The following is a 12994-nucleotide window of genomic DNA, read 5'->3' as shown; positions in this document are numbered from 1 at the left end:
GATCAACATCTGTTATCAGTAGTTTTGTGACACCAACACAGCAAACATTGTGAAAGACAGCAAGAAAACAAAGAAAAGGAAATGGAATCAAACACATAAAGTCAAATACAAATTGATATTCTGAATGAGCAGGCAAAGTACTGTTCTTACGTCCTACTACAACTACTGCAAATAATATATAACAAAACATTCTGTGTGAAAACCTAACCTAGGTCTAACCTAACCTAACCAGTCACTGCAAGACTGACATAAAAGTGCATTGTGACTGATGTGTGACCTTCATAGTGACATTTGCATGTAAAATGTTATAAATTTGCTTATAGAAACCTCCCTGAATACATCCCTTCCGACTGATCGGGTTTATGCAGAACCGTGAAGAGACCATCACTTAGGCTTCTTAAACACTGTCAGAGAGCAAAAACGTTGCACTTTGCTTCAAATGCAGATTTGCATACGGCTAGAAACCTAAAGGTAAAACTTTGTTGCTTTTCACTTAAGATTTTATAACCCTGTGATGGACACATTTGTTCACTGAGCCATTTTATGCCCAAATGCATGTTTGCTCAACAAAAGCATCGGATCAAAATTGTTTGAACTGAGAGCAAATGGCTTTTATGTTCTAAATGTTAAAAGTGTTTGTCTCTTTTGCAGATATGATTGGAAGAAGAAATGAATGTTGCAATCACACACAGGAAAGAGAGAGAGTGAGAGAGAGAGAGAGAGAGAGAGAGAGAGAGAGAGAGAGATGTTAAAAGAGCAAGCAGGAACTCCCTCTCCTAGGTGTTGCTCCATTTCTTCCACACTTGAGGAACATTGAAAAGGTAAGCAACCGACTCTTTAATTAAGTACATAGCTTTTATTCCCCAGGTTGTAAATTGTCTTTAATTGACGTTAGTTACTGTGGATTCTGGGGGGGAAAACTCGTTATGAGCTCGTAATCTCAGCTACAATCATAACTTTGCTGCGGGTAAAGATAAAGTGTTCATTAACACGGGAGTCATTGCATGAAGCTACTCACAAACAGGTCTGAATGCAGGTTTGCGCAGAACCCTCAGGCTTGTTAAATGTACTACTGACAGATTCCTTTCACCTTAATCACTTGTGTGGCTACACCTACTGTGTGCATTTGTTTATTAATATTAGATCATTGTGAGAAAAAAAACCATTTTTTGGATCACATATTATTTGATGCCTTTAGGTTGGTTCCTTAATATAGCTGTTCTTGCACAAAACAGAAGAGGATGACAGAAAGGAAGTAGGTGGTTTCAGTTTGGTTTGAGTTGAGGACATTAGCTTTGTCTTCATTTTAGACAACATTTGTGCAATCGTTCTCCTCCTGTGTCTTTGCAGAATCGAGGACAGGCGTGTGTTTTTTTTTCAAGCTCCACATCATCTCCATGGCTGACAAAAACACAACACTGGCCCCTGCTAACTCCAGCAGCCAATTGCAGGACAACGCTTCCCGGGGAATCCAAATTACAGTCACTCTGCTTATTTTCCTGGTAAGAAATGTTCCACTTGAAATTATTTACAAACTGCACGACTAAAAAGGCTTCAGCTATGACCTTTTATTTCCTTTGAGTTTCAGGAATGAAAAAAACAATGCACTAGGTCGTGCTCACTGGCTGACTGTGTCTGTTATATTCTTGATGAAAACTGTTTGATGGGCGAAAGCCGAAGAGAAATCAGGCAGTAACATGTTATGTTTAATTGGAAAATCTAAATCTCTTCCTACGCTGTTTGGCTCCCGTAGGTGGGCGTACCTCTGAATGGGTTGGTGGTCTGGGCACTTGGACTACGGGGTCGGCGTCACCTGGTGCGCAGAGGAAGCACAGAGGAAACGCGTGCTGCCAACAGTTTCAGAGTCTACGTCCTGAACCTGGCCGTGGCTGACCTTATCTTGCTCCTGCGGACTCCTCTCATGGTTGGCTTCATCGTTAACAAGTACAGTTGGCCATTTGGAAAGGAATTCTGTCACCTGGTAATGTTCCTGCGATGTTTTGGGCTGTACGCCTCCGCTTTCCTCCTTTGTGCTGTGGCTCTGGAGCGTTGCTTGTGTCTACTCAGGCCTGTGTGGGCTCGACTGAAACGACCCTTCTGGGCTGTTCCTCTGGTCTGTGGAGTCCTATGGCTGATGGCCTTCATCTTTTCTGTCCCCTACATTTACTTTGCTGAACTGAAGAACGTAACCGGCAAATACCATTGCGTGGAGAGCGGAAATTTTAATCTAGGATTGTTTCTGACAGAAACAATAGCAGGCTTCATATTGCCTCTCATGGTATTCGTGGCAAGTAACTTGGCTGTTTTGCTCACCATTAACAAAGCCATGCCTTCAACACCGAGTGGCACAACGCCATCGATGGCACGCAAGATGACCAGGATGTACCATGTGCTCTTTTCCACCATGGTCCTCTTTCTCACCTGCTGGGTGCCCTACTTTGTCTGTCGCTTCGTGCAAGCCCTGGCAAAGAATAACCCTGCATTGCTCTATTCAGCATCAAAGGCCGTATATATCTCTCTGTTTCTGGTGTACATCAAGAGTGCTCTTAATCCTGTGCTGTACGTGTTTGCTGCCAGAGGTCTAGGCCGTGCCATCAAAAATTCACTCGTCTCAACAATTGAAAGACTTTTCAATGAGGAATCCTACGAGTCTATACGAAGGAAGTCACTCAAGAACTCCCAGATCTAATCCAGATGTTTAGAAATGTTTTGAAATGATACTCATTGACGACCTCATCCATCCATTTCCTATCCACTCCGAGAAAGTGCTCTGTTTGTGAGTGGTCAAGGGGTAAGAGAAAGGGTCCACCTGGACAGGTCACCAGAACCACGCATGGAAACAATGTATAACTTAAACTAAAGAGCAGTGACTGATTAACCTTATCACTATTTTTGGACTGTGAGAGGCCACCAAAATACCTGGAGTGAAGTCTACAAAGAAAGGGCATTTTTGAGCCCAGGACTTTCTGTTTTTTTTTTTTTTTTTTTTTTAGTCCTCCCCTTAGACTCTTCCTGCTTCCCCCAATATGAACATTGTAAATAAAATCTAAGGAATGTTACTGTGAAGCACTTTATGTCAATGTTTTTCAATGTGCATATAAGACAGAGAAACATGTTTTTGGGAAAGTATAAAATGCATTTTGAAATTGTGTGCTTTTGAACCAATTAATAAAGATTGTTTTGTTGCAGTTTTTTGTTGTTGTTGGTATTTAATGTACATGGGATGCAAGTAAAAAGATGTAAATACCCCCAGAATTTTTCCACACTCCAACTACACACTTAGTGCTTTTGATTGGGTCTTTATATTTCAGATTATAACAAAGTAGTTTGTAATTGTGCAAACTGTTTTGTTACAATAGTTTTTACAAGTATGATACTCCGATTAAAGTTCTCCTTGCCCAGTTTAAATGGAGTTTAGATAAAATGCAAAAAAAAAGGGAGTTCAGAGGGTTTTATTATATTTGCAAGGCATTTCATGGAAAGGCATCACCATATTATACATTCTTTATATAATATACAATAGTATATGTTTAATATTCTTTGGCGTTAAGGATCAAATTAGATTTTTTTTTTTTTGAGTGAGCATATTTTTAACTAATGGTAAATTCCTCTCACAATCATATTCTACATCAGTCAAAAGTTGTTAAGGTCTTTTTCACAGTAACAGAGAAGTGAAAATATATTTATCCATCCTCCACGTCTGTATAGATACATCAAAAGAAACGACTTGTAGACTTTAACAAATGTTTCCGTACGTTTCCAGCATTTCCATAGATTAAAATCTACAGCAGCCTTTCTCAAGCTTAGGAGTTTAAGCAATTAATTTCAAAACTCAGTGTTGCCAAATCATTTCCCTGAACAAAATGACTTCTCTTTTAGTCTGCTTCTGCTGAATACTGAATCTGCTGCATCTTTATTATTCTTTCTATATATTTAGATTGATTGGAAAATAATTTTACCAAAGAACATCCCATCATTTCTTTGGTAATTAATTATGACCCAATACCAAATACATTTCAACTAAAAGGCAGCCCGATCTGACTAGAGGAAAAAATATTAAAAATAATTCAAAATAAATTTAAAAAAGATGCAACAGCATGTTTAAGTGTGCACATCTCTAAATACTTTCTTAAAACATTGTTTTTTAGCATTCGGCCTTGAGGTATGCAGCTACCTCTAACTGCAGGCACTGGTTGTAGCAGAGAGGGACAAGTAGCTGAGTAAAGACATCTGGTAGATCTCCTCTTGAATGTAAATGAAGCAAATGAAATTATTTTTGATTTCAGGAGAAACAGGGTAAGATCAAACCCTATTTCCACCATGGGATAAGAAATGGAGGTGGTTGAGGAATATAAATACCTTGGTGTTCATCTGGACAACAGACTGGACTTGAGATTCAACAGTGAAGTGCCTATAAGAAGGAACATAGCAGACTTTCATTGCTGAGCAAGTTGAGGTTCTTAAAGTCTTGCAGCAATATGCTGCATATATTCTGTTGTGGAGATTGCACTTTCTTCTCCATCATCTGTTGGGTAGCAGCATCAGAGTCAGGGAATAAAGCAGCAACCTGATAAAACAAAAAAAAAAAGCTGGTTTTATTCTGGGGATTTCTGTGGAACCTCTGGAGATGATGATGCAAAGAGGAATTCTTCAGAAAATCATTAAAAAAAAATTTAAAAACCCTGAAAATCTTCTTCATGAAACTGTTTTACAACAATGATGTCTTCAGTCTGAGAGTTCTTCAGATTCACTGTAGTACATAGAGCTACATCAGATACTTTCTGCCCAGTCATCAGCATCTGAGTCATTAAAGAAAATGGTCTAATATGAGTTACAACATAGTTTTCTCAGGCCATGCCACATTTTTCAACAAGACTTCTGTCTTACCGCTGTTCAGACATATGGCGGATAAAAAGTGAGTTGTCACATGTGGATCTAACCAGCATAAGTTTGAAATTGTTGCAACTCCTTCAGTGTTACTGTAAAGCCCTTTGCAGGCCCCTTACCAGATTCTGTATTGTCTTTATTTAGAAAGATCCAATTGTAATACAGTCCTTGTTGTTACACATTTTCTCCAGGTATTGATGATCATCTTAATTATGACCCAATATATACATATTTCTCTAGATTATTTTTTGTAACCTTCTCCAGGCTTATACTTTTGTACCATGAGGCCCTTTTGATGCTTTGTTATCTCTTTGTAAACTAAAGGATGAAATGGAGCAAATGTGAAAAAAAATCCTGACAGACTTTATGGTTAATCAGATTCTCTATAGCTGATGACAGATGTCTTCACAGAAAGACAGAATGCAAAATTAATACATAAGGTGGACCAATAAAGATTCAAACAGGCTATTGTAGCTTCAATGTTCTTTTTAAACATCCCCCTCAAACATACCCGCTTGTTTTTCAACTGAACTTTATACATCACATTAAAGTTAATTATCTCTCATGTTCTTGTGTTTTATTGCACTACAAACAGCTGGCGTTTTGACAGAAGTGTGTAGACTTTTTAATGTTCTCTGTGTTTGATCCTTTTCTCCTCTGCTTGTACTCAAATTCCTGATTTTCAAGATCTTCTGGATAAGTCCCTTTAGCCGTTATCCGATCTGTGTTAGTGAGGATAACAGGGGATTTGCAGCAACAGCCCCACGGCACTGAAGCACTCTTCAAAGTGCGACTTCCACGTGAATCTTTTTGTCAGATTTGCTTTTGATGATTGGAGATTTCCTCCAGGTAGGATTTATTTTTTGAGATGACTTGTCAGGAATAAAGCAACAGGACTTATGGGATAGCTGCTAGAGGTGTGTCTTTTCATCAGAGGACACATTCCTGCCTGTGTTCAGGCTTGCAGGAGGCCGGGGCGTGATTAGATATTAATTCATGATGCATCATGCCTGCAGGTTCGTGACACTCGGAAAAGACATGGAGTCAAAAGTACCAAAGTCGATATCGTGCCTCAAGGAAAACGGTTGTATGGATTCCAACCAGCATCACATCACTGTGCTGGAATGCAGTTGTGCTTAAAAGGAAGTGATACCATAGTATAACCATGTTTAAAGAAGTGATAATATAGTGCTGAATTAAGACTTTCAGTTGGAGAAAAAAAAAAGTTTCAGTTCACATAACTAATGGTTACATCTTACAACCTCTTGAATGCAGAGGCGGCTTGCAAACTCCTTAACTGCCTTGGAAACAGCTGATTATGTGGATTTTTTTTTTTTTCCCCACAAATGTTTATTTAAAAAAAAACTACACAGCTACCGTCTCACTCTAGATGGCATTGATTTGGTCATCAGTGTAAATTTAGAGAATCATAGTGTCATTATAGACCAAGGTACATCCTAGTTTAAACTCCTTTCTCCTGCTACTCTCTAATATTTCTCTGATTCTTAGTTCTCCGTTTCTTGTTTTCAGCCCAATGCTTCCGTGTTTAGATGTCACTTTTCTGAACAAACTCATTACCGGCTCCCGGTTTTCTCCCGGCTCTCGTCCTAACGTAGAAAGCTATTGCGGTCATTAACTACTTGTGCTTGTCCTTAGTTTTCTTTTCCACAAAAAACATACTCCTGGGTCAGTGTGTCACTGTTTTTTTTTCTTTGTTTTTTGTTTTCACTTCCAGTTAACCACCAGCAAGTTCCCACTCGTATTAGGCCAGGTGAAGAATGGCATCTCTTTTCTTCTTTTAAATAAACCTGTTCCTTCCCAACGTTGCTCACTCAGGATGAGGGATTGCTGCAAAATAAATCAGCAGGGATTCTTAGACATATGTTTTTATCAGCTGTCATTGCATAATCAATTGTACTGGGCTACTTTGGTACAACTGGGTAATGAATACCTGTATCTGGAAAAGGACAATGTAACTGAATTTTACTGGAATAATTTTAACTTATTTACATTTGAGCTGCATTGGATTCTATCCAGTTACATATGCAAAAGATGCATTTCTCTAGTAGATTAGTTATTTCTTAAAAAGTGTAAATCAAGATATACAATCTCCTTACGTCACTGTACTCATAAAAGCTTCCATCTAAAACAAAAAAAAAACTGTTTCTAAAAAAACATTTTAAAAACCAAAACATTTCACATTCTTTAACAAAACACGTTTGACTTCTGTTTCTATTGTCCAGTGAAACTTTATTTGAAAACAATACGGTACTTTAGTGACGCATATAAATGTAACGCAAGGCTGGACAGACAAAAGGCAAATATATCTCATGTTTCAAAGGTAACAATTTTAATTTTAAGATAAATGGATCAGAGAGCAAAAACAGTTCTGCTGTTTTTGCAAGATAAATCTAATCACAACAATCAACCTAGTAAAAAAAAAAAAAAAAACTGAAAAAAACATTTTCTGCATTAAAAACCATTAAGAAAAATGTGTTTCTACTTCATCTTCATAAGTTGCACCACTGCTCAGTGAAGGGAAGAGGTGATCAGCATGTTTCTGTGCCTGCAGTAATAGGACCTGGGCATCCTGGGTGGTCACTGGTTTCTGCAGAATGATCCCCAGCTTCTGAGCTGTCATCTCACACTCACACTGTGGTATTATTTTCTGCAAACGAGTCTGAAATAAACAGAAGATGCAGTGGTCACTGTGGTGCTCGAAGATTGGGTTTTACTAAAGTAGCATTTGCACAAAATGATTACGTGCAACTTTCACGAGTTAATATGCACAATGAAATTTAAAAGAATGTTGCAATAGCTGAAAGGCGTTTCACCACAAAGGGCATCCTCAATGTTTCCTGTTAGATTTCACAGGAACTGCACATGCAGACAATTTCACATGTTATTAAAAGAAATAGCAAGATAATCAATACGTGTTCAGAGTGAAAAGACACACAGATAGTAAAGGGGTTTCTGAACAGCATCAAAACTCACCTCAAATGTAATTTCCTCTTTTTGTGGCAGAAGAGACGGAAGCTTGAGAACGCACTGATCACTTATTTCTAATATCTGCAGGTGGGCAGGAAATAATTGCTCACATTAGTATTTTTTACCACAAGCTCGGATCTCAAAATCTCAGTCATCTTTTGTCGATTTCCTGTACTTTTAGACATGAGAGATCTTCCGAACAGAGGTGAAAGCTCTAAATGGCAACATGTGAAACATTAAAGTTTGAGACAACAGTGATTCACTTCATCTCTTTCATAATCACTGTGATTTTGAAATGTCCCATTCAAGTAGAAGATTCAAAGTGTGTGCAACCAAGAAAAAATCTTTTCAAAATATGCTGAAAACTTCTTAGAACACAAGACATAATGTTCAATTAAAAGAAACGGTGAACGCATTGGAATGGGATGAAACAAAGCAAAAATCAAAAGAATGCAATACTCAACGTTGCCATGAATCTAAATAAATAGTGTATGTGGATAATGACAGACTTTTTACTTCCACCTGTTTTGCTTTCTTTTCTTCTTCCTCCAACTCATCTCTCAGCTTCGAGCATATCTGCTGTAAAGACACCGTCTGCTCCTCTGTCCTTTCCAGCACGCCGACAACAGCCTTCAAGTCTGCCTGAGCAACCAAAATACAGATACATGTTCTGTGAAACAAACACATTATCTTTTAAAACGTGTAGATCAGAAGGAACATTATGACTGCTAAAAGGCCAACAAAAACACAACGTCTTCATTACAGTGGCATCTGACTGTGAGGGGGAGGACAGGAGGCAGGAAATGAACATGCTGTCTCTGGAGCTCATGTTTGACACACGAGCCTGTGGGGACTTGAGCAAACCTGACAAGGGAAAAATCTTATGGAGTTATAATATTATCTGATGTCAGAGTCAACCAACACATGGTAGGTGAAGAGAAACAATTATCCAGAGAGACTGCTATGGCAGACAAAGGATCACTAATCCATACAGGAAGTAAAGACCATGTAGTTCCACATAAGTGGGACTATAATCCTGCGCATTGAAGGTTTTTGTTTTGGGTAAACTTGATAAATTAGGGAGGGTGTGCTAGCACTTGTACTATCTTTACACTTTTCAGGAACACACACACACACACACACACACACACACACACACACACACACACACACACAAACAAAATAAGATGTTGCCATGGTCTCTATTTGTTTCTAAGTCTAAGTCACATTCAGGATGTGATGGATGTGCCGCAAAAACAGTTTGCTAAGCAAAGCTACAACCTCAAATGCTACAGAATCAGCTTTACTGTACAGCTGCTTCTGTACAATCAAGCTGTACAGAATCAGCTGTACAGTCTGATTCTATACAGTGCAATGAAAAAGCACTTTGTCATTGGTCAGAACTTTTGTTGCAGCAAAAAGCAGGGACTCAACTGAGATTTAAAGGGTCAAATATTACCTCATGATTCTTCAAAGCATGCTTTGTTTCTTTAAATGACCTGGAAATCAGCAGATATTACTTTCTTGTAGAACTAACAGACAAGGCTACCACAATTGAAAAATAGCTGAGATGTTGCCACAAATATGCTCTAACTTCTACAGGAAACATCTGCGTAAGCTGTTTTTTTTGTTTTTTTTTCCCCTTGACTTTGGCAGTGGTTGTGGTAGTGAAATGTGGTAACAGATAGCAGCAAAAATGTTTAGTTTCAGTCTTGTTAAATAGCTATTTTTTGTTTCATATCAATCTACATCCAAACCATTACTCAGAAAACACTCACGAAGACTGAAGATATAGAAGACAAATCTTACTTTGAGCATGTCTGGATTTATTTTGTTAACATGATTTTCACCTTCAGGGAGTTCAGCGTCATCTTTCCGAGCTCAGACTTCTTGGTCTCCTCCTGGTGGCGTTGAGTTGAATGAATCAAATCTCCCCGTTTCTGCGCTGGAACCTTAAGTTGTGCACAATGAGCTAAAACCCTGGAAAAATTTGCAGAAAGCATATCACTCAGATTGCATCAGACGTGTTTGACGTCTCGCAACCACACTGGATTCTATACCGTGAAATAACTTGATGCATGCTTATCAGTGTTTACTGGAATTTCACAGGTGATTTATAAACTCAGGAGCAGCACTTTTCTGCTTGATATGTTTCTTATCTTCCACATAAGGAACCCAAATGTCACCAAATTATTCATTGCAGTTGCTTTTGATATCACATCCACTTGAAACTCCCTAATAGAGTTTAGGTAAATAAATCTTTGATGAAATACATTAGAATGAAATTGAATAATCCTGTATTTCTCCTTAAACATGCAAAATTCATACGGTGTGCATTTCACATATGACTTATTTGATGAATTTAGACGGAAATGTTAGACACTCACTTATTTTTGATGATGTTTAGATGTTCCTGGCTCTCTTTCTTCCCTGCCCGCTTCAAAGCAAGTGTTGCTCTGTCAACAAAAAGGGGTTACTTTCATTTTTCATGCATAGTAATTATTTGATATTGTCATTGCAAGCAGGGATAACATTAATTTGTTATATTTAGCTCTATTACACTATAGGTTTTGTAATAGTTGCTGAAGATGGATTTAAGCTTGAGCTGCACAGCCTATCAAATGGCAATCATCGTTGCCTACAGTACTCCAACTGAATGCTTATATGTGATACTTAGGATACTATAATTAGATAGGAAAATATGGGTTGTTTGTAATTTATATTACATTGTTTAGCAATAGCAGGATAATTACGTATCTTGATATGATGCCAGCCCTAGTGTAATACAACTTGCAGTGAGAGTCTCATAAGTGTAAATATGTTTACACCTTTAACTTGTGATAGTAGCATTGCTATGAAAAATGCATGCAGAACTGACCGTTTAATTTTTAACAGACAGGTTAAATGACAAGTAAATTAACTACAGATTTTATTTTGAGATATAAAATCTCTCAAAATAGAGAGATTTTATATCTCTCTCTATCTCTCTACAACAAAAAAAACAGAATGCATATATTTATTACAAGTGATATCGTCACCACAATATTTGATAATATTTTCACTGCATGGTTTTCTAATATCTTGGTGTCCTAGTACACACCCTCATGAGCAGATGATTGATAAAACGCTTAATAGTTTTCAAACTGAAAAATCATGTCAGTGTGAAACTCACAGTATGGATAAGTCCAATATGTTCTCCACAGCACTGATGGTGGACGGGGGCATCGGCCTCCAGCTGTCCTGACTGGTCGTTTTCTTTGATACTGAAGGTAAATCCCCTTTAGCTTTTAGCAACAAGCACAAAGAAATATCACATTAACAACAGATCTGTTTTTTGTATCTGAACAGTAGAGTACATAAGCAGATTTTACCTTTTCTCCTCTTAACTGATTTGGTGAGAGGGATCTTCTCATTATCACCTAGCTCCTGATCCTAAAATAGGTGACAGTGGCTGATTGTAGTGAATTTACCAGCGAAACAAAGCAGTATATAAAACAGTTGTGTGGTTATGATGTCTCACCTCTTTTGCAGGAAATCCCGACGCCTTTTCTTTTTTCTTTTTCGGGTTGGGGGCTTTTGTTGGAGGCCGTTTTGAGCCTCTTGACGGCTTCATAGTATTAATCGTACAGAAACAGCTAGCTAAATAGCTAACTACCAACGCCTTAAAGCTTCGATCGTATTAATAAGTTGAAAATTATTTTGACCAATATGTTTAGACTTAAAGCGATATAAGACACAAACGACACAGTAGAAAAAGAGCAACAAAATCTAAAACTGAGGTATTGGTATGTTATAATCACCTATCGACCTGTATTTTCGCGCTGTTGTTTTCGAACGTTTACACTCAGAGCGCATGCGTCATTAGTAGGTAACCTTACCCAGAGTCATGCTTGCCAGGCAGCACGTTCTGGTGACTGCAGCATGCATGAGAAGAACAAATACTTCATATTCATCTACTGATATTGACGGATATAAAAGCAGTACAGTCATTTCGCTGTACGAATTTACGATACTCCCGCAACTCTTAAGATGTGGCAACAGGACGCCTGTAAGACAAAACCCGGGGCGAAAACTGCACTATGACCCCCCAAAACCTCTCAAACCATCAAATAACTTTAATAGCATTTAAGAAATCTTCTATTACGAGATGTTTTTTCACCAGCTTGTATATTTTATTGGTCCAACATTTTTGAAAATATAAATTGGAAGTGGACTTGGTTGCTCCTAAAAAATACTTAATAAATAATAAGGTAAGAGAAATTTCTTATAAAATTATTCATAATGTTTATCCTGTTAAAACATTTCTGATAAAAAGATATAAATGGGATCTGGACCCTATGTGTACTTTCTGTAAAATTAATGAAGAAAAACTTGTTCATCTTTTTTGGGATTGTAATTACACCAAAATATTCTGGAGAGATATGTCAATTTTCTTTCACACAAAAAATCTCAATATTACTTTAACAAATAAGGATGTTTTGTTTGGAATGGAGAAATGTAAACTTGCCAAAAAAGAATTTTTATATGTTGTTAACTTTTTTATTATTTATGGTAAATATCAATATTCACACCTCCAAGTATTTACAGCAAAAGCCTAATTTCCAGGTCTTATTATCCTCTATTAATATCTATATAGAATCCTTAAAACTAAGCTCAAATGCTAAAGCCATTCAAATCATAACTGCCCTTAAAGAGCTGCAACCCTCGAGCAGTGATTTGATTTTGACATTATAAATTAATTGTTCTATGTTCTGTAAAGCCCTTGGATGTTGTATCTATGTTTGTTTCTACTAATGTTCTATATTGTTCTTGTGTGTTGCTTGTTTACAATAAAAAAATAAATAAATAAAAAAAAAAAAAACTTTAATAGCATTTCTACTATAAAAAGCTACTCTGCATCTACATACAGTGTTTCCTCATATTCTGTCACTCCCATAAATGGCAAATCATATTTCTCTTGGATATACAGTTTTAAAGGGGCGTTATTATTATGGCAGAAAAATTCAGACGGTGCCATTCTATGGTACAATCAAGTCACTATGTCACCTTCACTTGTTAAAAAATGATATAATTTAAAAGAGGTACTACTTAAGTTGACTTGCCTCTACTCTGACGCTCC

At 37.4% G+C, this 12994-nt stretch overlaps 2 protein-coding genes across 3 annotated transcripts; one reads left to right on the top strand and one right to left on the bottom strand.

Moving 5' to 3' along the window:
* Window positions 1-750: 750 nt before the first annotated feature.
* LOC106930422 (C3a anaphylatoxin chemotactic receptor) lies at window positions 751-3188 on the top strand. 2 transcript variants are annotated; one of them, XM_015007957.2, is made up of 4 exons: window positions 804-821; window positions 1199-1255; window positions 1351-1502; window positions 1754-3188. In XM_015007957.2, the coding sequence occupies exons 3-4, from the start codon at window positions 1398-1400 to the stop codon at window positions 2687-2689; spliced, it is 1041 nt and encodes a 346-aa protein (XP_014863443.2). In that variant the 5' UTR covers window positions 804-821; window positions 1199-1255; window positions 1351-1397; the 3' UTR covers window positions 2690-3188. The 2 variants fall into 2 exon arrangements, with proteins under 2 accessions (XP_087860362.1, XP_014863443.2); XM_088004236.1 differs by lacking the exon at window positions 1199-1255 and having other exon boundaries at window positions 751-821.
* A 3923-nt stretch (window positions 3189-7111) lies between these two features.
* On the bottom strand, window positions 7112-11758 carry cenpq (centromere protein Q). Its single transcript, XM_015007976.2, has 8 exons — window positions 11396-11758; window positions 11247-11307; window positions 11048-11159; window positions 10263-10331; window positions 9726-9855; window positions 8398-8517; window positions 7882-7956; window positions 7112-7567 (listed from the first exon to the last, which is right to left on the bottom strand). Exons 1-8 carry the CDS (start codon window positions 11486-11488, stop codon window positions 7370-7372), a joined length of 858 nt encoding a protein of 285 aa, XP_014863462.1. The 5' UTR covers window positions 11489-11758; the 3' UTR covers window positions 7112-7369.
* Between the last annotated feature and the right edge of the window lie 1236 nt (window positions 11759-12994).

The sequence above is a fragment of the Poecilia mexicana genome, unplaced genomic scaffold, assembly GCF_051168715.1.
Source record: "Poecilia mexicana isolate PSO_F unplaced genomic scaffold, ASM5116871v1 scaffold_3, whole genome shotgun sequence".
NCBI lineage: Eukaryota > Metazoa > Chordata > Actinopteri > Cyprinodontiformes > Poeciliidae > Poecilia > Poecilia mexicana.
Note: the sequence above shows the minus strand (reverse complement) of the source record. Positions and strands in the feature narration are given on the sequence as shown.